Source organism: Podarcis gaigeae (genome assembly GCF_964106915.1).
Source record: "Podarcis gaigeae genome assembly, chromosome: 2".
NCBI lineage: Eukaryota > Metazoa > Chordata > Lepidosauria > Squamata > Lacertidae > Podarcis > Podarcis gaigeae.
Window position 1 is genome coordinate 82,745,771 of NC_139679.1, and position 14,960 is coordinate 82,760,730.

A 14,960-nucleotide genomic window follows, 5' to 3' on the forward strand; every position below is an offset into this window, starting at 1 on the left:
CTGCTAGGTGGGCAGGAGCTGGGACCGAGCAACAGGAGCTCACCCCGTCACAGGGATTCAAACTGCCGACCTTCTGATCGACAAGCCCTAGGCTCTGTGGTTTAGACCACAGCACCACCCTCATCATAATCTATTCACAGTTAAAGGTGAATTTTCAGTGCAGTAACTATTTTGATAAAACAAAATGAATTATGAATGCATATTTATGCAAACATTGGAATTGGAAACATTTCCCCTCCTTCAGGTCAGTTTGGCTAGTGGCCTTGAAGGCCTTTCCTTAACGTCTTATGTTTTGCTGTGTTTTTATATTTTGTTGGAAGTAACCCATTGTTGTTGTTGTTGTTGAAATATCCCTTCTTGAGGTAACACATCTGGAGAGAGGGGATAACTATGAAACACAGTTAAAAGCCCTATTGGCATTTGCCTCTATAGGAAGAAGTCTGGCAAAAATTCGTATTCAAATATAGAAAGGGCAAGGTACCCAAAGAGCAAAAAACAAACCAGGATTACAAAAGAGTGGGGCCTTGCTGCTGCTTTATACTTTAAATAGGTGCAGCAATGTGAACGCTATAAATTTTGTGATTATACAGAAGGAGAGTGTACTGCCTCCAAATAAGGTATATTTTAAATATATATATATATAATATGGTGCAGCATGAAGACTGGAGAATTGTGACTCTTGTCACTAGCTGCATCACAAACAATATGCAAGATGAGCTTCACAAATTCATGATGCACCTTGCAGTTCAGTAGCAATGAATAATACAAAGTATTAAATTTTCTCAGTTACTAAATATTAGGACTTGTATTTGTCTACATTCTGCAGTGGTGGTTGGAGATGGGAAGATAAGATTTAGCATCCTCCACATAGAACTGATAAAATCCTGTCCTTTTCTTGTAGCAGTCTTCAATACACAGTTGTTGAAAGTTGATTACAGTACTTGCATCTAATTAAGTATGCTGCTCTGGCCTGTTGCCACATTTGTCTATCCTTCTCTCTGTTCTCCTTTTATTAAGAACATTGTTGCTTTTTGATTATGTGTAGATTAAAGGAAACCATCAGACATAAATCTATCTGATGGATTCATTCTCTGCTTCGAGTATATTTTAGCTCAGTCTTCCCAGAGATAAACATTGACAACAATTTATGTACCATGCTTTTTCCATTCCTTTCCTTTCCTTTCCTTTCCTTTCCTTTCCTTTCCTTTCCTTTCCTTTCCTTTCCTTTCCTTTCCTTTTTTTTGGGGGGGGAGGGTGGTGTCTGGTGGTATGCCCAAACATTATTGGCTTATGCTGAATGTGTAAAATGGAGTTCTTCTTGCCATTTCTCTTATTAAAGTTCCATTTGGGCACTTGAGTTCCATAGCCAAACACCTTGACCTTTGGCCAGGGAAAAGTGGAGAGAGGAATAAATAAAGGCACTGTACTGAGAGCTGGGCATGCAAAATAAACAAATGAAAGCAATCCTTCTCATTTCAAACTGGATTTCAAAAACTGGTTTGGGGAGGAAGTAGGGATGTTGTCAAGTTTGATAACAATAAACTTGGTAGAGGAGGATGAATGATCCGAACCTATATTGACTGGTGGTGTATGAGTACAGTGAATGAATTCATATCCTTCTTTACAGTTTCATTTTAGTTTTTCATTGATGCTGAATCCTTCTCCTGTAAAGAAATGGCCTGGCCTCAGTTATCCAAGCACTGGTAACATCCCATATGTCTTACTGCAGTGTGTTAGATAAGGAGGCTGACTTTGAAGTTTCTGTCAATGCTAATTACAGTAGCTGATTACTGAGCGAATCTAAGGTGTGTTCTGAAAGTATATGAGGCCACAATAACTTGTGGAAGGTGAGGAGATCTGGGTCTGGCCAGTGTCTAAATGGAACCATGTGTATGCTGGCTTGGGTTCCATGGTAGAAGAAAGACTAATGCTAGAACAGAATACATTGGCTTGTAGTTCCCAGCCTGTTTCTCATACATTTCAAAGTATGTCAAAGCTGTAAATGACTTGGGACAAGCGTTCTTCAAAGGACACTTTCGCGCACACGAACCTGTTCAGGCATTAAAATGTTTTCCAGAGGTCATTCTTCAGGTCACCAAGAGCAAGGTGGCCATGTGTCCTACTTCACAGTGGACAAATCTCTATTGGAAGGGCTGTCATAGGACAGTCATATGAACTGGTCCTCTATCTGAAGGGCTGTCCAGTTTAAGTCCAGTTTAATGATAAGAAGGGGGACAGCAGAGTGAGCAATCCACAGGTCATCTGGTCACAGTATTTTGCACTGTGGTGAAATGTACTTCTATTAAAATTATAGTAATTATTTCTAATTTTGCACCTTTATACCTAAATTAGTTTATATAATTTTTGTAAATCTGTGCCCTCTTTTAAGATCTCTCTCTCTCTCTTTTAAATGATTCATGTCCTGTTCTTTTTTTGGTGCTGTGTAAGTGGCCACCCTGACCCAGTGTAAGGCCTGTGACAAGGCCTTTTTGACTGGAGTTTAGTGCATGAAGTCTTCACAAAGTGCAGAAACAGGGACAGTGATTTACCAGGGACACCTAACAACAGCAACTAAAAGAGGGCTGTCTCTAGCAATATGGAGAGTATGCCTTTCTTAAATGTGATGTGACCTTCGCAGCCTTAACTGTGTCAGGTTTTCTCATATAACTGTGTCTGGTACGGAGTTCCAAGATATTTTAAATTAATTGTCCACCTCAGGAACAAAGACTGTGTTGGATTGTTCTGAGGTTTTTCTTTCCAAGGTAGTGTGGGTGGGGAAATTTGTTTGAAAGAATGTATCCATGCTTCTATACTGTGGGAAGATTCATATTAATATATATATGATCACGCGTTAGAGAGGCAGAGGCATTGCCAGTAGGTCATCTCATGTTTCACATCTGTAGTAATAATTTGTGTAGTAATTAAATGTAAGCTTTAGACCAGAACAGTCTACTATATTTTGAACCATAGAACAGACTTCTCTATCATGTGACTTCAGGCTATACCTCAGTAGTGTAAAGATCTCATTTGCACTTACTCTTAGTTTGTGGAAAATGCCGAATAGTGTGTGTGTGTTATTACAAAAATAAACAGATATATAATTTAGTTAAACAATGCCTGATTGGAGCATAAATATCTTATTTGGCTGATACCCTAAACTCATTCATTGACATCAATGGGAACTTTTCTTTCCAGTCCTCTTAGCTCTGCAGGGACCACAATTTTCTTCTTTGTTCACAGGAAGGGGAGGTATAATTGAAGAAAAACCAGAGGCAAAGTCACCCTTTATGCATTGTGACATGTAGTTTGATCCTCAGAATAAAGTCCCCTTGAAACCAGTGGAGCATTTCCGGTAGAATATGATTAGGATATTAGATTGTATTTAATGTTGCTGTGTTGTACAACCAGTTTAATGCTCATTTATCAGTTTGGTTAAGGTGTTTCCTTTAAATACACTTCTGTAGCAGAGAGACATTAATTTAGCATTGTATTTTCAGGTTCGCATATTCACCTACTTGATAGGAAGAGAAGCTGCCTTTGCTGATAACCTCAAGTGGATGGCTTGTGCCAACAAAGGTTTGTTAATTTTCCTTGCAAAATATGTTTATTTCCTCCTTCCGTGGTGGCTGTTCTTTCTCCCTGTAAAATCCTCTCTGTTCTCATTTTAACGCTTTGTTTGAAGGAAGACTGAACTGTGATCCCAATTATGGCATGCTAAAGGAGCACATCCCAGTATGGTTCAGTTAACTCTATGGTCTCACAATCTATGCACAAACCTGTATTTCACAACCCCACAGGTGGGTGCAAGAAGGTGGTACTTTCAGACTATTTCTGCAGAATTAGCTTGTAACCTTGTAAAGTGAACTAGAAGTGCTTTTAGAGGAAACAAATTCATTTGGTCACCACCCTTCATACCTACTGCAATGCATTCTGTGCAAGACTAGTACAGATGGCAGAAGCTCTTTCTAGTTGTAGTGAGAAAGCAGAAACTTTATCAGTCTACTCTGCAATACAGAGAACTGGCCCCTAGGAATAATTCAAGGTGCTGGATTTTTCTCAAAGTTAAGCATGGCTTGGGTACTGAGGTTTAAGAGCACCTCTCCCTGCAGGAGACCCTCATTAAGATTACAATCCTGTGCATATGTATGTGTGAACACAGCCAGTGGGACTAAATAAACATGCAAAGAATTGTTTGAATCTGCCCAGTATATCTGGCTAATGCTTCCTTTTATGAAGCAAGATTGTCAGGGAGAAATGGGACCTTTTCTGTTGAGGTTCCAGCTCTGTGGGATATCATACCCTAACAAAATATTCTTGCAGTTTTTGGAAGGCTGGCAAAATCTTTCCCCTTTTGATACATCTTTTAGGATGGCTGTTTAAAAGGTGTGTGCCTGATCTGTTTCTCTTAGTCCTCAGAACATAATTTGTATTTTGTTTGCTTTAAACTGGTGCTGTTTTAATAAATGTTTATGTTAATCTACCTTGAACACTGGGGAAATTGGAAATAAATGAAATCTAGCAGTTCTATAGCGTAGAATAAAATAATGTAGCAATGAATGTCTTACGGCAAAGATGAATGACATCTCCTGTATTGTGTTCGATTACCATGAGAAAACGCCAAACACCCTGTAACAGGATGTGAGCTTTCTTCTGTTCAGTTTGTAGACAGGGTTTGGGGCACAGATAGGTGGACCGCAGTGCCCTTTTCCCACTCGTGGATTTTGCCCCTGAGGGTGTTGGAGGAATGAGCTACTTTCTGTATTACTCAGGAGTGGAGCTTCATTTTATGCTATGTGCAGACATGTCAGGTTGGCCGTGGTCTAATCACAGCGCAGTGATAGAAAGCTCTGGTGAAGCTATGATTCTTTCTGTCATTGCTTCATGTACTGAAGTTTTCCCACTCTTGCGTGTGTGTGCAGCACATGACATTCTAATGATTCACTTGAAGTACATCCATTTAGTCATGGATTATTGCTGTAACCGCTGTCTGTGCCCATCTGATGGAAATTACTCAATTTAAAGACTTGTCTTAATCAGCTAATATTGCGCTAGGATTTAGTCTTAGTCACCGTATAAGAATCCTTTGAAGCAAGTTTTTAAAAGACAGTTTCGTCAACAACAAAGTATGTTAGCTTTTCAGACAGTACATTACCCATGCTTCATAAAGATCTAACCGCAGCCATTCAGAAAGTTGGGCCATGAGGAGGTGGCTTCCTTCCTCTCTTCTAATTTGGCATGTACTAGCCCAATCTCCAATAAATGGAAAAATAAAGAATTTTGTTGGTTGCCAAGAACAAATAGCATATATGGCTCTGCACCATATTTTTGTGGTCTTTGAAAGAACGCTCTTGTTATCCTAATGGTTTCTTTATCACTTCCTTTTTGACCTTATCCATGCTAAAAGCCCCCAGATAAGTCTCCCTGCCAGTTTAGTGTGTAAACACTTAATGACTGTAGGAAGCACTTGGAAATATGTTAGAAGGTTGCTAAGCAAATGTTTCAGTATTTCATCTTGAGATGGAGTGAAGTAGTCCTGTCTAAGGTTTCCAATACAATGTCTTATGAGACAATGCCCTAGAGCAGGGGCAGCCAAAGAGGTTTCCTGAAGATGCTGTTGGCCATGCTGAGAGGAGCTGGATGCCAACAACTTATGGGGCACATCACATAAACTACCCATGCCTTAGAATATTCTGGGATGCATTTTGGGCATTTGATATATTAGCAGAAAGGTGTACACGGTGTTGCTTTTTGACTTCTTCCAATCTCACACCACTCTGGTAACAACTAGATAGAGGAACCATGTGAGTGGAACTAAAGCAGAAACAAACCACTATTCATTTAGATTGTCTACATTTCCTTTGCTTCACTGGTTAAACCAATAAGGTTTAGGGCAATTTGACAGCAGATACTCCACTGATTCTAATGATGCAATACATTTGGTCTCAACAAAACTAGTGTTTGATTTCTGCTCTACAGTTAGATTAGATTTCATCAGATTCTTTTGATGCCTTTAATTGTTTTATTGATCTTGATTGTTACGTTGTCATTGTCTTTTGTAGTTATTTTATGGTAGAGAGCCATCTTGAGGTCAAAAGGCAAGGTAGAAATCTTTCAACAAAATCTTCCAATAATCCTCTTTCTGTACCTGCATAAATCTCGGAAATTTATTCCAAAGCTAAAAAGAAAAAAGGAATTAGTGTAAGTCAGCAGAACCTTTTATTGTCGGTTTCATTAACATCTCCATAAACCTTTGCTTAGAGTGTCAAGAGCAACATGAATTTATCTGCTACTCCATGTCATGTTAATTGAACTCTATCCCTATAGATGCTGCAGCAGCGTCACTAGCAAAAGATTCTTTCACTTATGGAATAGTAGGAGGGTATCCTTATTAGCTGAAGCACTGCTGGGTTCTTTATTTTGTGGGGTGGGAGAATGAAAGATAATATCAGCAAGAGAGGACTGAGACCTGGCAGTGCCTCTCTGCGGAGTCTCAGAAGGACTGCACTGCAGTCTAATTCTTGCATGGATGGGTAAGCCAAACCGTGTAGCTGTCATAGAGGTCATTGCCCCTAGAATCAATTTTCCTCATGGTGATTTTCTCCTTGGAAGCACACAGCAGAGATGGAGAGTGTTTGAAAGATTTCCAGCCGACTTGATTGTGGATAGTGAAATCCTTTCTCTGGAACTGGATCACGGTGGAATTTCACACACTGAAGGAGACCACCACCAGCTCCCGCTCCTACCGCAGCATGTTTCTCCCTTACATAAGTAGGCCATACCTTGAGGGAGCGTGGGCTTAATGAGGCAGAGCGGCAGCCCATTTTAAATACATTAAAACAGTCAAGACCCCAAAACCGCAACAGAATAGTGTATGAAAGTTTTCAACTATCTCCCTAGCAGTCTGTAGGAGAAGGCGCAAATTGTTACCTAGATCTTCAGAAGCACAAGTAACATTTTCCAAAGGTTTGGCTTGCCAAATTTTAAGGGATTCGGCCATGCCTCTCCCTCAACAGTCAATTACAACTGAAAGCTTGCCAGCTGTGAAAACAAAGGCGTACTTCAATGTTTTAGTTAGCCACAAACAAAAGAGCCAGTATTAGGCGAGTCTTTAAGAAAATAGTCTACCTCACTATAGTAATTTGACAGTCCCTTCCCTTTAATGTTAGTTTATTTAAATATTAATTGTACACCATGTGCCTCACACTTTACATAACACTGATGAAAGAGGTTGAGAAAATTCATCAATACATCAGCCTGTGTGGGGACAAAATGGTGACAAGAGGCAGTTGAACCTCTGGAGTTATTATTAAGCTATTATATCACTAAGAAATAACTAAAATATTTAGACCCACTGCTGTAGTATCCTAAATTGTGATGTTCTGCAGAGAATGGCTCACACATTTCAATGAAGGATGAAATGGCATGCTACCTGCATAAGTGTAACAAAGCAGGCACTGACTTTTTTCTGGAGAAAAGCGGTTATGGGAACACTTAGTTCTTTTTCTCACTGCTTTTCTGCTCCAAACTGTCACTTGCCAGTTTACTGTCCATCTTACTTATTTATTTACTGTATTTATTGGCAGCTCTAGATGTCCAGGCAACCTAAAAGAGATTACAAAAGTTAAATTTAATTAATGGTAGAAAAAAAAACCCCAAACAACAAGAAAAAAGTAATACAGCATAAAAAATCAGACAGTCTTTGTCTAGCATGGAAAAGGGGCCATGTGAGCTCTAGGGAGCGCATTCAACAGCTGGCATGTCACCACTGAAAAGACCCTTTCACTTGTAGTAATCTGCTAAACCCACCAGGTGGGAAACTCGGATAAGGACCTCTGAGGATCTTAAGGTCCAGGTAGATACAGATGTGAAGAAATGATCCTTACACTTCAAGCTGGGTTTGGAAATGGACTGCATGCCAGTGAAGATGATGAAGTGATTTACTCATATTTCCCCCTCCCCAGTTATCAATCTCACAGTTGTATTTTGAACTGATATAGGTTTCTGGACCTCTATCAGTTTCCCCACTTACAGCACAGTACAATAAACCAAGTAGGGGATTACTAGTACATAGGTGACTGAAACTAGGCTATTCCTTCCCAGGTAAGGCTGTACCAGCTCAAGCGGACCCAATGGCAATCCAGGCAGTTTGTCTCCCCAATGACAAAGATGGATCAATGTGCACCCCCAGGCTATCAACCTGAATATGTAGTCCAGGGCTGGAGAAAACTCCTAAGGATGACATGCCTATGGTGGGCAGCAGGGCTAGAGGCAAAAGTGGGCATAACAACAGGTGTTTATTTTGAGCACCAGACTAGTTTCTACTTACACTCTCACACACCCCTCTCTATCTTCCATCCAGGCAAGCAAAAGTCATTATCAGAGTTCAAGGATACATTCCAGCCAGGCAAAAACACTCAAGGAGGGTGTGAAGCAAGGCTGGTGAGTGGTGTGTCCTGGGGAGAGGGGAATGTGGCTGGGGAGGGGCTGTGACCTGGGGAAGAGGCCCATGGGGCAGAAAAAGAGGCCTAGAAGGCTGTGTTTAGCCTCTGGGCTTGAAGTTCTCTTTAGCAAGAGTGAAACCCCCTCTGGAACAGGTTGAACACCACTTACCTGGCAGGTGAACCACCCACTTGCATTGCCTCTGCCTTGTATGGATTGAGCTTCAGTTTGCTGGCTCTCCTCCCGACCTTTGCTGCATCCTGGCACTGACTTTGCACTCCCACTGCTCCACCTGTGGCTGATGGAAATAAGTAGTGGAGTTGGGTGCCATCCACACATTTCCCTGCTTTGGTGCTTTTAAAATGAAAGGGGGTATGTGGGGGTATGTAAATGGTTTAATAAACAAAACAAATAAATTTTGCTCAAACCAGTGGATGACCTCATTCAGCATTTCAAGTACCCTTGCCTCTGTATTAGTTCTCTACTCCAGATCCTGCTCCTGAAACTACTTCACCTAAGAAAAACAACCATTGGGCTATTTTTTTTTTTTTACATGTCTGTGCCTTGCTTGCAATATGTGTGGTTAGCCCTTAAGCTTCCTTGCTGTAATAATGTCTGCAAGTACTGTGTGGTGTCTTTTTTCACAGCTGTTCTTTTCTGTGCAGAGACTGATGTGATGCTCAAAATTAACAAAATCTCAGAACATGAAATTTACAAACACACACACACACACACGCACACACACAGTGCCAGATATCAACAAATGCACATAAACCAAAAAAAGTCTTTAAAATATCAGCATGAGCACTCCTAACAGAGGACTGGGCCACTCAGAGCAGTGGAGCTACCCAACACTTCCGAAACCTTGCCAACTTCTGGCTGGCACAGCAGAGAGGCTGAGATCAGGCTCTTCTCCAGCAAATAGACTTGTAGGCTCTGCCTTGACCCTGGAAAACCCCATTTGGGACCTTACTCTGACTACCACTGCTGCGCTGGCTTCACAATAGCTCACATCTGCAGTGGTCACAGCAGGGATTTTCATCATGATCGAGTCCCTCTGCCAGAGAAGGGATGCAAGTTCCAACTCCCATTATAGATTGGGATTTAGGATTACTCCTAACATACAATAAACTTTGAGTTAGGATCACTCCCTAAGCCTAGTGATGCAGTCCACATAGTACTCTCAGTACATAACAGTTATTTAGTTGGCTCAGCGGATAACTATGGACTGCACTGTATGTAGCATCTGGCCACTGCAATGGGCAGAAGAAGAAATTATGGTACTTGGAATTCTGTATTCTGGTGAAGAGCAAGAATTGGATACAACCAGACATTTTTTACAATACCAGCCTTACGTTTGTGGTGCTGGGTACTTAGAATGGGGTGGGGGTAGGGGGAGGCTCTAAAAAGTTAATAGATCCCTAGTATTTTTAAAAAAGCATTTACCTTTAAGAACAAGCTTCTTCCACTTTTACTTTATCCTGAAGCTGAAAAATTGACTTGGAACCAAACAAATTAGGACAGGCTGTGCAATGGTGTATAACACTCTGAGGAATGGAACCTTTCAGGACTGACATATCATTTCACAGACTTGTGCTTTCACAAATTAATGCGTGACAAGGCTTCTTCAGAATTTTTTTTTTCTTCAAGTCCACCCTCCTCCCCCCTTTCCCCTATTCCTTTCTGCGCAAATAGAAGACAAGATGAGTGTAATTATTATGCATATTCTACGCTCCCCTCTGTCTGCATGGCCTCATGTTTCTCTCTCTCTCTCTGTGTTTTTTGAACTTCCGCAGGGTTTTTCACTCAGATATCTACTCTAGCCGATGTTCAGGAAAACGTTATGGAATATCTCCATGTGCTTAGTCGACCCAAAGTGATCGATCAAGAGCACGACGTGGTATGGACTGAAGCCTATGTTGACAGCACTGTAAGTCTTCAAGAGGCAACGTTTAATACATCGTGTTTATTTGCAGAACACCCAAAGGAATTTGGTATTGTTCTCATATTGCATTTGACACTACATAGAATGTTCTGAGCTTTTGCTTCCTTGACACTGGATTGTGCATGAGCTGCTAAGATGGAGTTCAATTTACATTACATTACATTGAATTGACTAATTTCACCTGCAGCAGTTACTGGGAAGTCTTTCATTTGTAGAGAATGTAAGGCTTCGTGTATTAAAGCCCAGTAAACAAAGCTGCCATTTTGCTTGTCAAGCACATAAAGTACAAATGTATGGCATAAGTATAAATCAGCTAATGCATACAAAACTCATACAACTGCAGTCAATACTAGGGATTTTTAAAATTTAATATAATTTATTAAATTTGTATGTGCAACAACCACAAGACTTGCTTTATATCTGTATTTGTAGCATTTGGAAGCAGCCCAATCTGCTTTGGACCTGCTCTGGTCATTCTATTGATTAGTTTTTTGGGGTCTGAATCTGATCTGTTACATCCAAAATTCAGGAGTTCAAAATAGCTATAACATTTTTTATTTTCACATAAGTAGATAGAATTTGCAGGCAAATGAGCCCTCCCATGTCAAATTTCATGCAGACCCATCCAGGGGGGTTTTGTGCAAGGAACCTTTAAAAATTATTTTTTTTAACAAAGAAAAGACCTGTAATGTTTTGATTTCCTGATAGATTTGAATGTAAATTGCATGCTTTTGGAGGGGATGAAGCCTACCAATTTTCAAAAATCTAGTGGTTCTGCAAAGGAGGACTTTAGCATGATAGAAAATAGAAATCATGTTCCCTCCCCAATTTTATTTGTGGATTGAAAACTGGACACAAGGGAAGTGCCCCTAGATAAAGCTAAAACAAATAGGTTGCACATTTAATGTTTTTTGGGGGGAATGAGACCACAGAGCAACTTGGAATTTATGGGTTCCTTGATCCACCTTGAGATACATTGTTAATGATGCAATCTGGTCTGAGGAATGTGAGATCAGGACCCGAATCACTCCAATTCCTCTTGTTATTTGGGGTGCACACGTTGCTGACACATACCCCTAGTCAATACCAGTAGGTCAAGTCACAAGGTTATAGTTCCAATGCTATAAAGCAGAGGTAGGTAACTTGTTAATAACTAACAAGGATACCAGGTATGTGAATGGCTCCTAATCTACATATTTTACCCTACACGCAATAAACTAATTCTGCATACCATTTTCATGAATGTGGCAGATGTTAAGCTGAATCTGGTGGATATGTGATAGATCTAATCCAAAATTGTGCACTCCTAATTTGAGGTTGGGGTGGGTGGAATGGAGAGGGGGCATCTCCCAACCAAAAAAAAGGAGGAAACAACTTCAAGGTGAGTTTGGAAATCATATTCTGAAGATATGTGTACATAGAAGCTGGTATGCTCAGGATTCCAACAGGAAACCTTGCAGAAATGCCTTGGGAGTTTTTAGTATGTGAACAATATGTTTAAGAATGTACTATTACATTTTTAAAAGGGAGATGCCTTTCATGTTGAAGTTGAGTAAATATCCTTTCTCCTTTTAGTGTATGCCTATAAGCATGATTGGTAGAAAATATTAGAACTGGTATTGTTTTCCAATGATTATATAACCTTTTATTTTGTGTTTGTTTCGTTTTCACGTGTTTTTTATGGTAAGTAGTAGATCATTTTGATTGTTTGTAGAACTTACTTGCAATTATTTTAGAAACAATACATTTCTAAACAGGGATAACATATGGTGGGATCTCTTTATATAAACATAGCTATCACACACACTTGTAGCTTAGTGTGAGTAGAATCTAACATTTGTTCTAATTGCCTGTACAGATTTTCTATAGTTCTTTTCTGTTTTTTAACCTCCACCAGAACTAGACAAATCTCAGAAATCTCACCAGGTGAGCTCAATCTCACTTTTTGAAAATGATAAACATATAAATAAATTTGAGATTCATTAGCTTTGTGCAAATTTATATGAGAACTAATATTACCTCTATCTGGAAACCAATCCACGTTCATTGCTGTGCTAAAGGAACTGTACAACTTTAAACTGTGGTATTCTGACAAATCTATGACAATGGATAGATTTTAATATGCTTCTTGGTTTGAATCGGTGTTAAATTGTGGATTTCCAATCTTGATCTCATATTCTCTAGTCCTCTTTTTTGTGGGCTCTGGTTTTTGTGTTGTCTTTTTGGATATTAAAGGGATAATAATTGATAGCTCTGGTTCCCTATTGCTAATTGCAGTTTCCTGGCAGAAATCTTTAGTTGATATTTGTTCAGACATTATAACAGGATAATTAGCCCATTATGTAAAGTCTATTATTGAGTCTCACGTGATCAACTGTCTGGCATATGGTGAGGACCTGATAAGAAGGAATCTTTCCCTACAGGCCTATTTTCTTTCCTCTGTCTTAATAAGAGAGTTTTAAAGTGGGTGATGCAGAAAGGAGAATCTTACAGTTCCTCAAGAGTAGGGAGAAGCATTAATAAATTCCACCTATTTGCATTGTGCAGGAGTACAATTGTATTTTGGTTTTTGTATGCATAGACTGGCACCTCCAGCTAAACGTGACAGGCAGCAGGTAACGTGAAAGATCTCTACCTGAAACTCCGGCAGGCTGCTGCCCATTGAAGCAGATGAGACTGGGCTAGGTGGACAAATAGTTCAACTACTATAAAAGCAGCTTCTTCTTAGTGTTGCCAGTCAAGTTTTTCTTTACCTTGGCTTGGAGACAAATTTCAGAATTTCTTAATGAGTCACCTGAAAGCATAAGTCCACTACCTTCCACTTTCTCTGCTGTGGATCATAATCCAAGCAAAGGAAGAATCCCTGTTTTACTTCCGCTCTATCCTCAAAAGACTTCCTGAAAGCCCTTCCTCCTTCTCACAGGATAACCTCTCCACACCTAGAACATCTAAAACATTAAAACCATTCAAGTATTCTCACAGTTAATAATGGTTAATGGTTGCTGGAAACAGTATCTTTCAGCCAACAAATCCCTGGGTGAAAAGGGATCTTTTCATATTCCTCCTGAATGTTAATAATGAGGGAGACAAGCACATCGCTTCAGGAAGAGCATTCCACAAACAGGGAGCCATCACCAAGAAGGCCCTGTCAAGGCCCTGTGGTGACACCACGTGTGAGAGGGAGGGAGGGAGGGAGGGAAAATACTGCCCTCCACACTTTTCACTTTCTGCCACTGCCCTTCCCAGCTTGGCAGCAAGCAAAGAGAAGTGGGGAGGGTGCTGTGGGTTGGTGGGGAACTCTAAGCTGGTTATCATTTTGGCTTCTATATAGATTCAACTGATAATTACTGGCTGCATCCCCTGGGTATAAAGAGAATTTTTGATGATAGAAGCATTACCTTCTGTGAGTCCAACATATCAATCAACTATATCAACTATACTATTAGGGGCTGTTTGTGCAACTTATGCAAACTGGTCTTACACAATATAGGACAGTAGCTTTGTGATATATACAGTCTTGTCTTTGTGCAAGTCTCCCTCTTTTGTAATGTTAGTCACATCTGAGCATCTCCAATTGCAATACCATTTTTCATACTCTCTTGAGCTACCTTTAAACCTGATTTCTTCAAGTAACATTGGAATTATGATGACCTCACTTATCATCTGTCTTTCACAGCAACATTTGGTGTGGTCATCAATAAGTGCTTGCCTTCGTGTGGGCAGGAAAAGAGCTGATAATGTTCTTTTGATTGCACCTCTCACTTGAGTTAAGGCCCTGAGAGTGTTATTTTGTGTCTGGGAGCCAAATGGTTAGTTTTGTGAAATTGCTGTGCGCATCAGCTGTCCTGGATTCTTCTATCTTATCATATGGATGCAGTATCTGTCAGCTGAAGGCTAACTGGAACTTTATAACCAAAGCACTTAGTAACTGCCCACAAAACTGCTGATAGGGCTGTACTTCAGTGGTAGAGGCTCAGCTGTATGCTATATGCTGAAAGCCCTAGCCAGGTTTAGTCCTTGCAGGTAGGACTGCAAATGCTCCCAGTCATTGTAGACAATGCTGAGGTTGGTGGACTGCTGATCAGACTTGTTAAAAGACAGCTTCCTATGTTAGAATCAGTTTTTGTCATGCTTGCTTTCCCGTTTGTTAGTGTAATTCTATATGCATGTATGTGTATGTATTTAATATACAGCCCTTCATCCGAAGATCTCAGGGCGGTTCACAAAATAAAAATACAGGATAAAAGCACAAAATGAATAGTTAAAAATAAAATAAGAATGCCCCCTCCCACAAACACATTTAAAAGCCCATAGAATATTAAGGCCTGGTTGAAGTGGAATGTTTTTGCCTGGTGTATAATGAAGGCACCGGAAGAACCTCCCTGGGGAGAGCATTCTACAGACAGGGAGCCACTACAGAAAAGGCCTGTTCTGGTGTTGCCACCCTCTGGACTTCTCACAGCGGAGGCACACAAAGAAGGGCCTCAGACGATGAGCGCAGAGTCCAGATCGGTTTATATAGGGAGAGGTGGTCCTTGAGGCATTGTGGTCCTGAGCTGTTCAAGGCTTTCTAGGT

The 14,960-nt window shown here is 40.3% G+C and overlaps 1 protein-coding gene across 4 annotated transcripts in view; it reads left to right on the forward strand.

Moving 5' to 3' along the window:
• The window catches only part of CACNA2D3 (calcium voltage-gated channel auxiliary subunit alpha2delta 3), a 497,583-nt gene that overhangs the window by 301,202 nt on the left and 181,421 nt on the right, over positions 1-14,960 (forward strand). For all 4 annotated transcript variants that reach the window (XR_014561264.1, XM_083726996.1, XM_083726997.1 and 1 more), the window contains exons 12-13: positions 3,498-3,576; positions 10,236-10,369. Coding sequence is in view for 3 of the 4 variants with exons in the window: in XM_083726996.1 (XP_083583122.1) it covers positions 3,498-3,576; positions 10,236-10,369 (213 nt within the window). In the remaining variant the exon portion in view is untranslated. The remainder of the gene's footprint in view (positions 1-3,497; positions 3,577-10,235; positions 10,370-14,960) is intronic.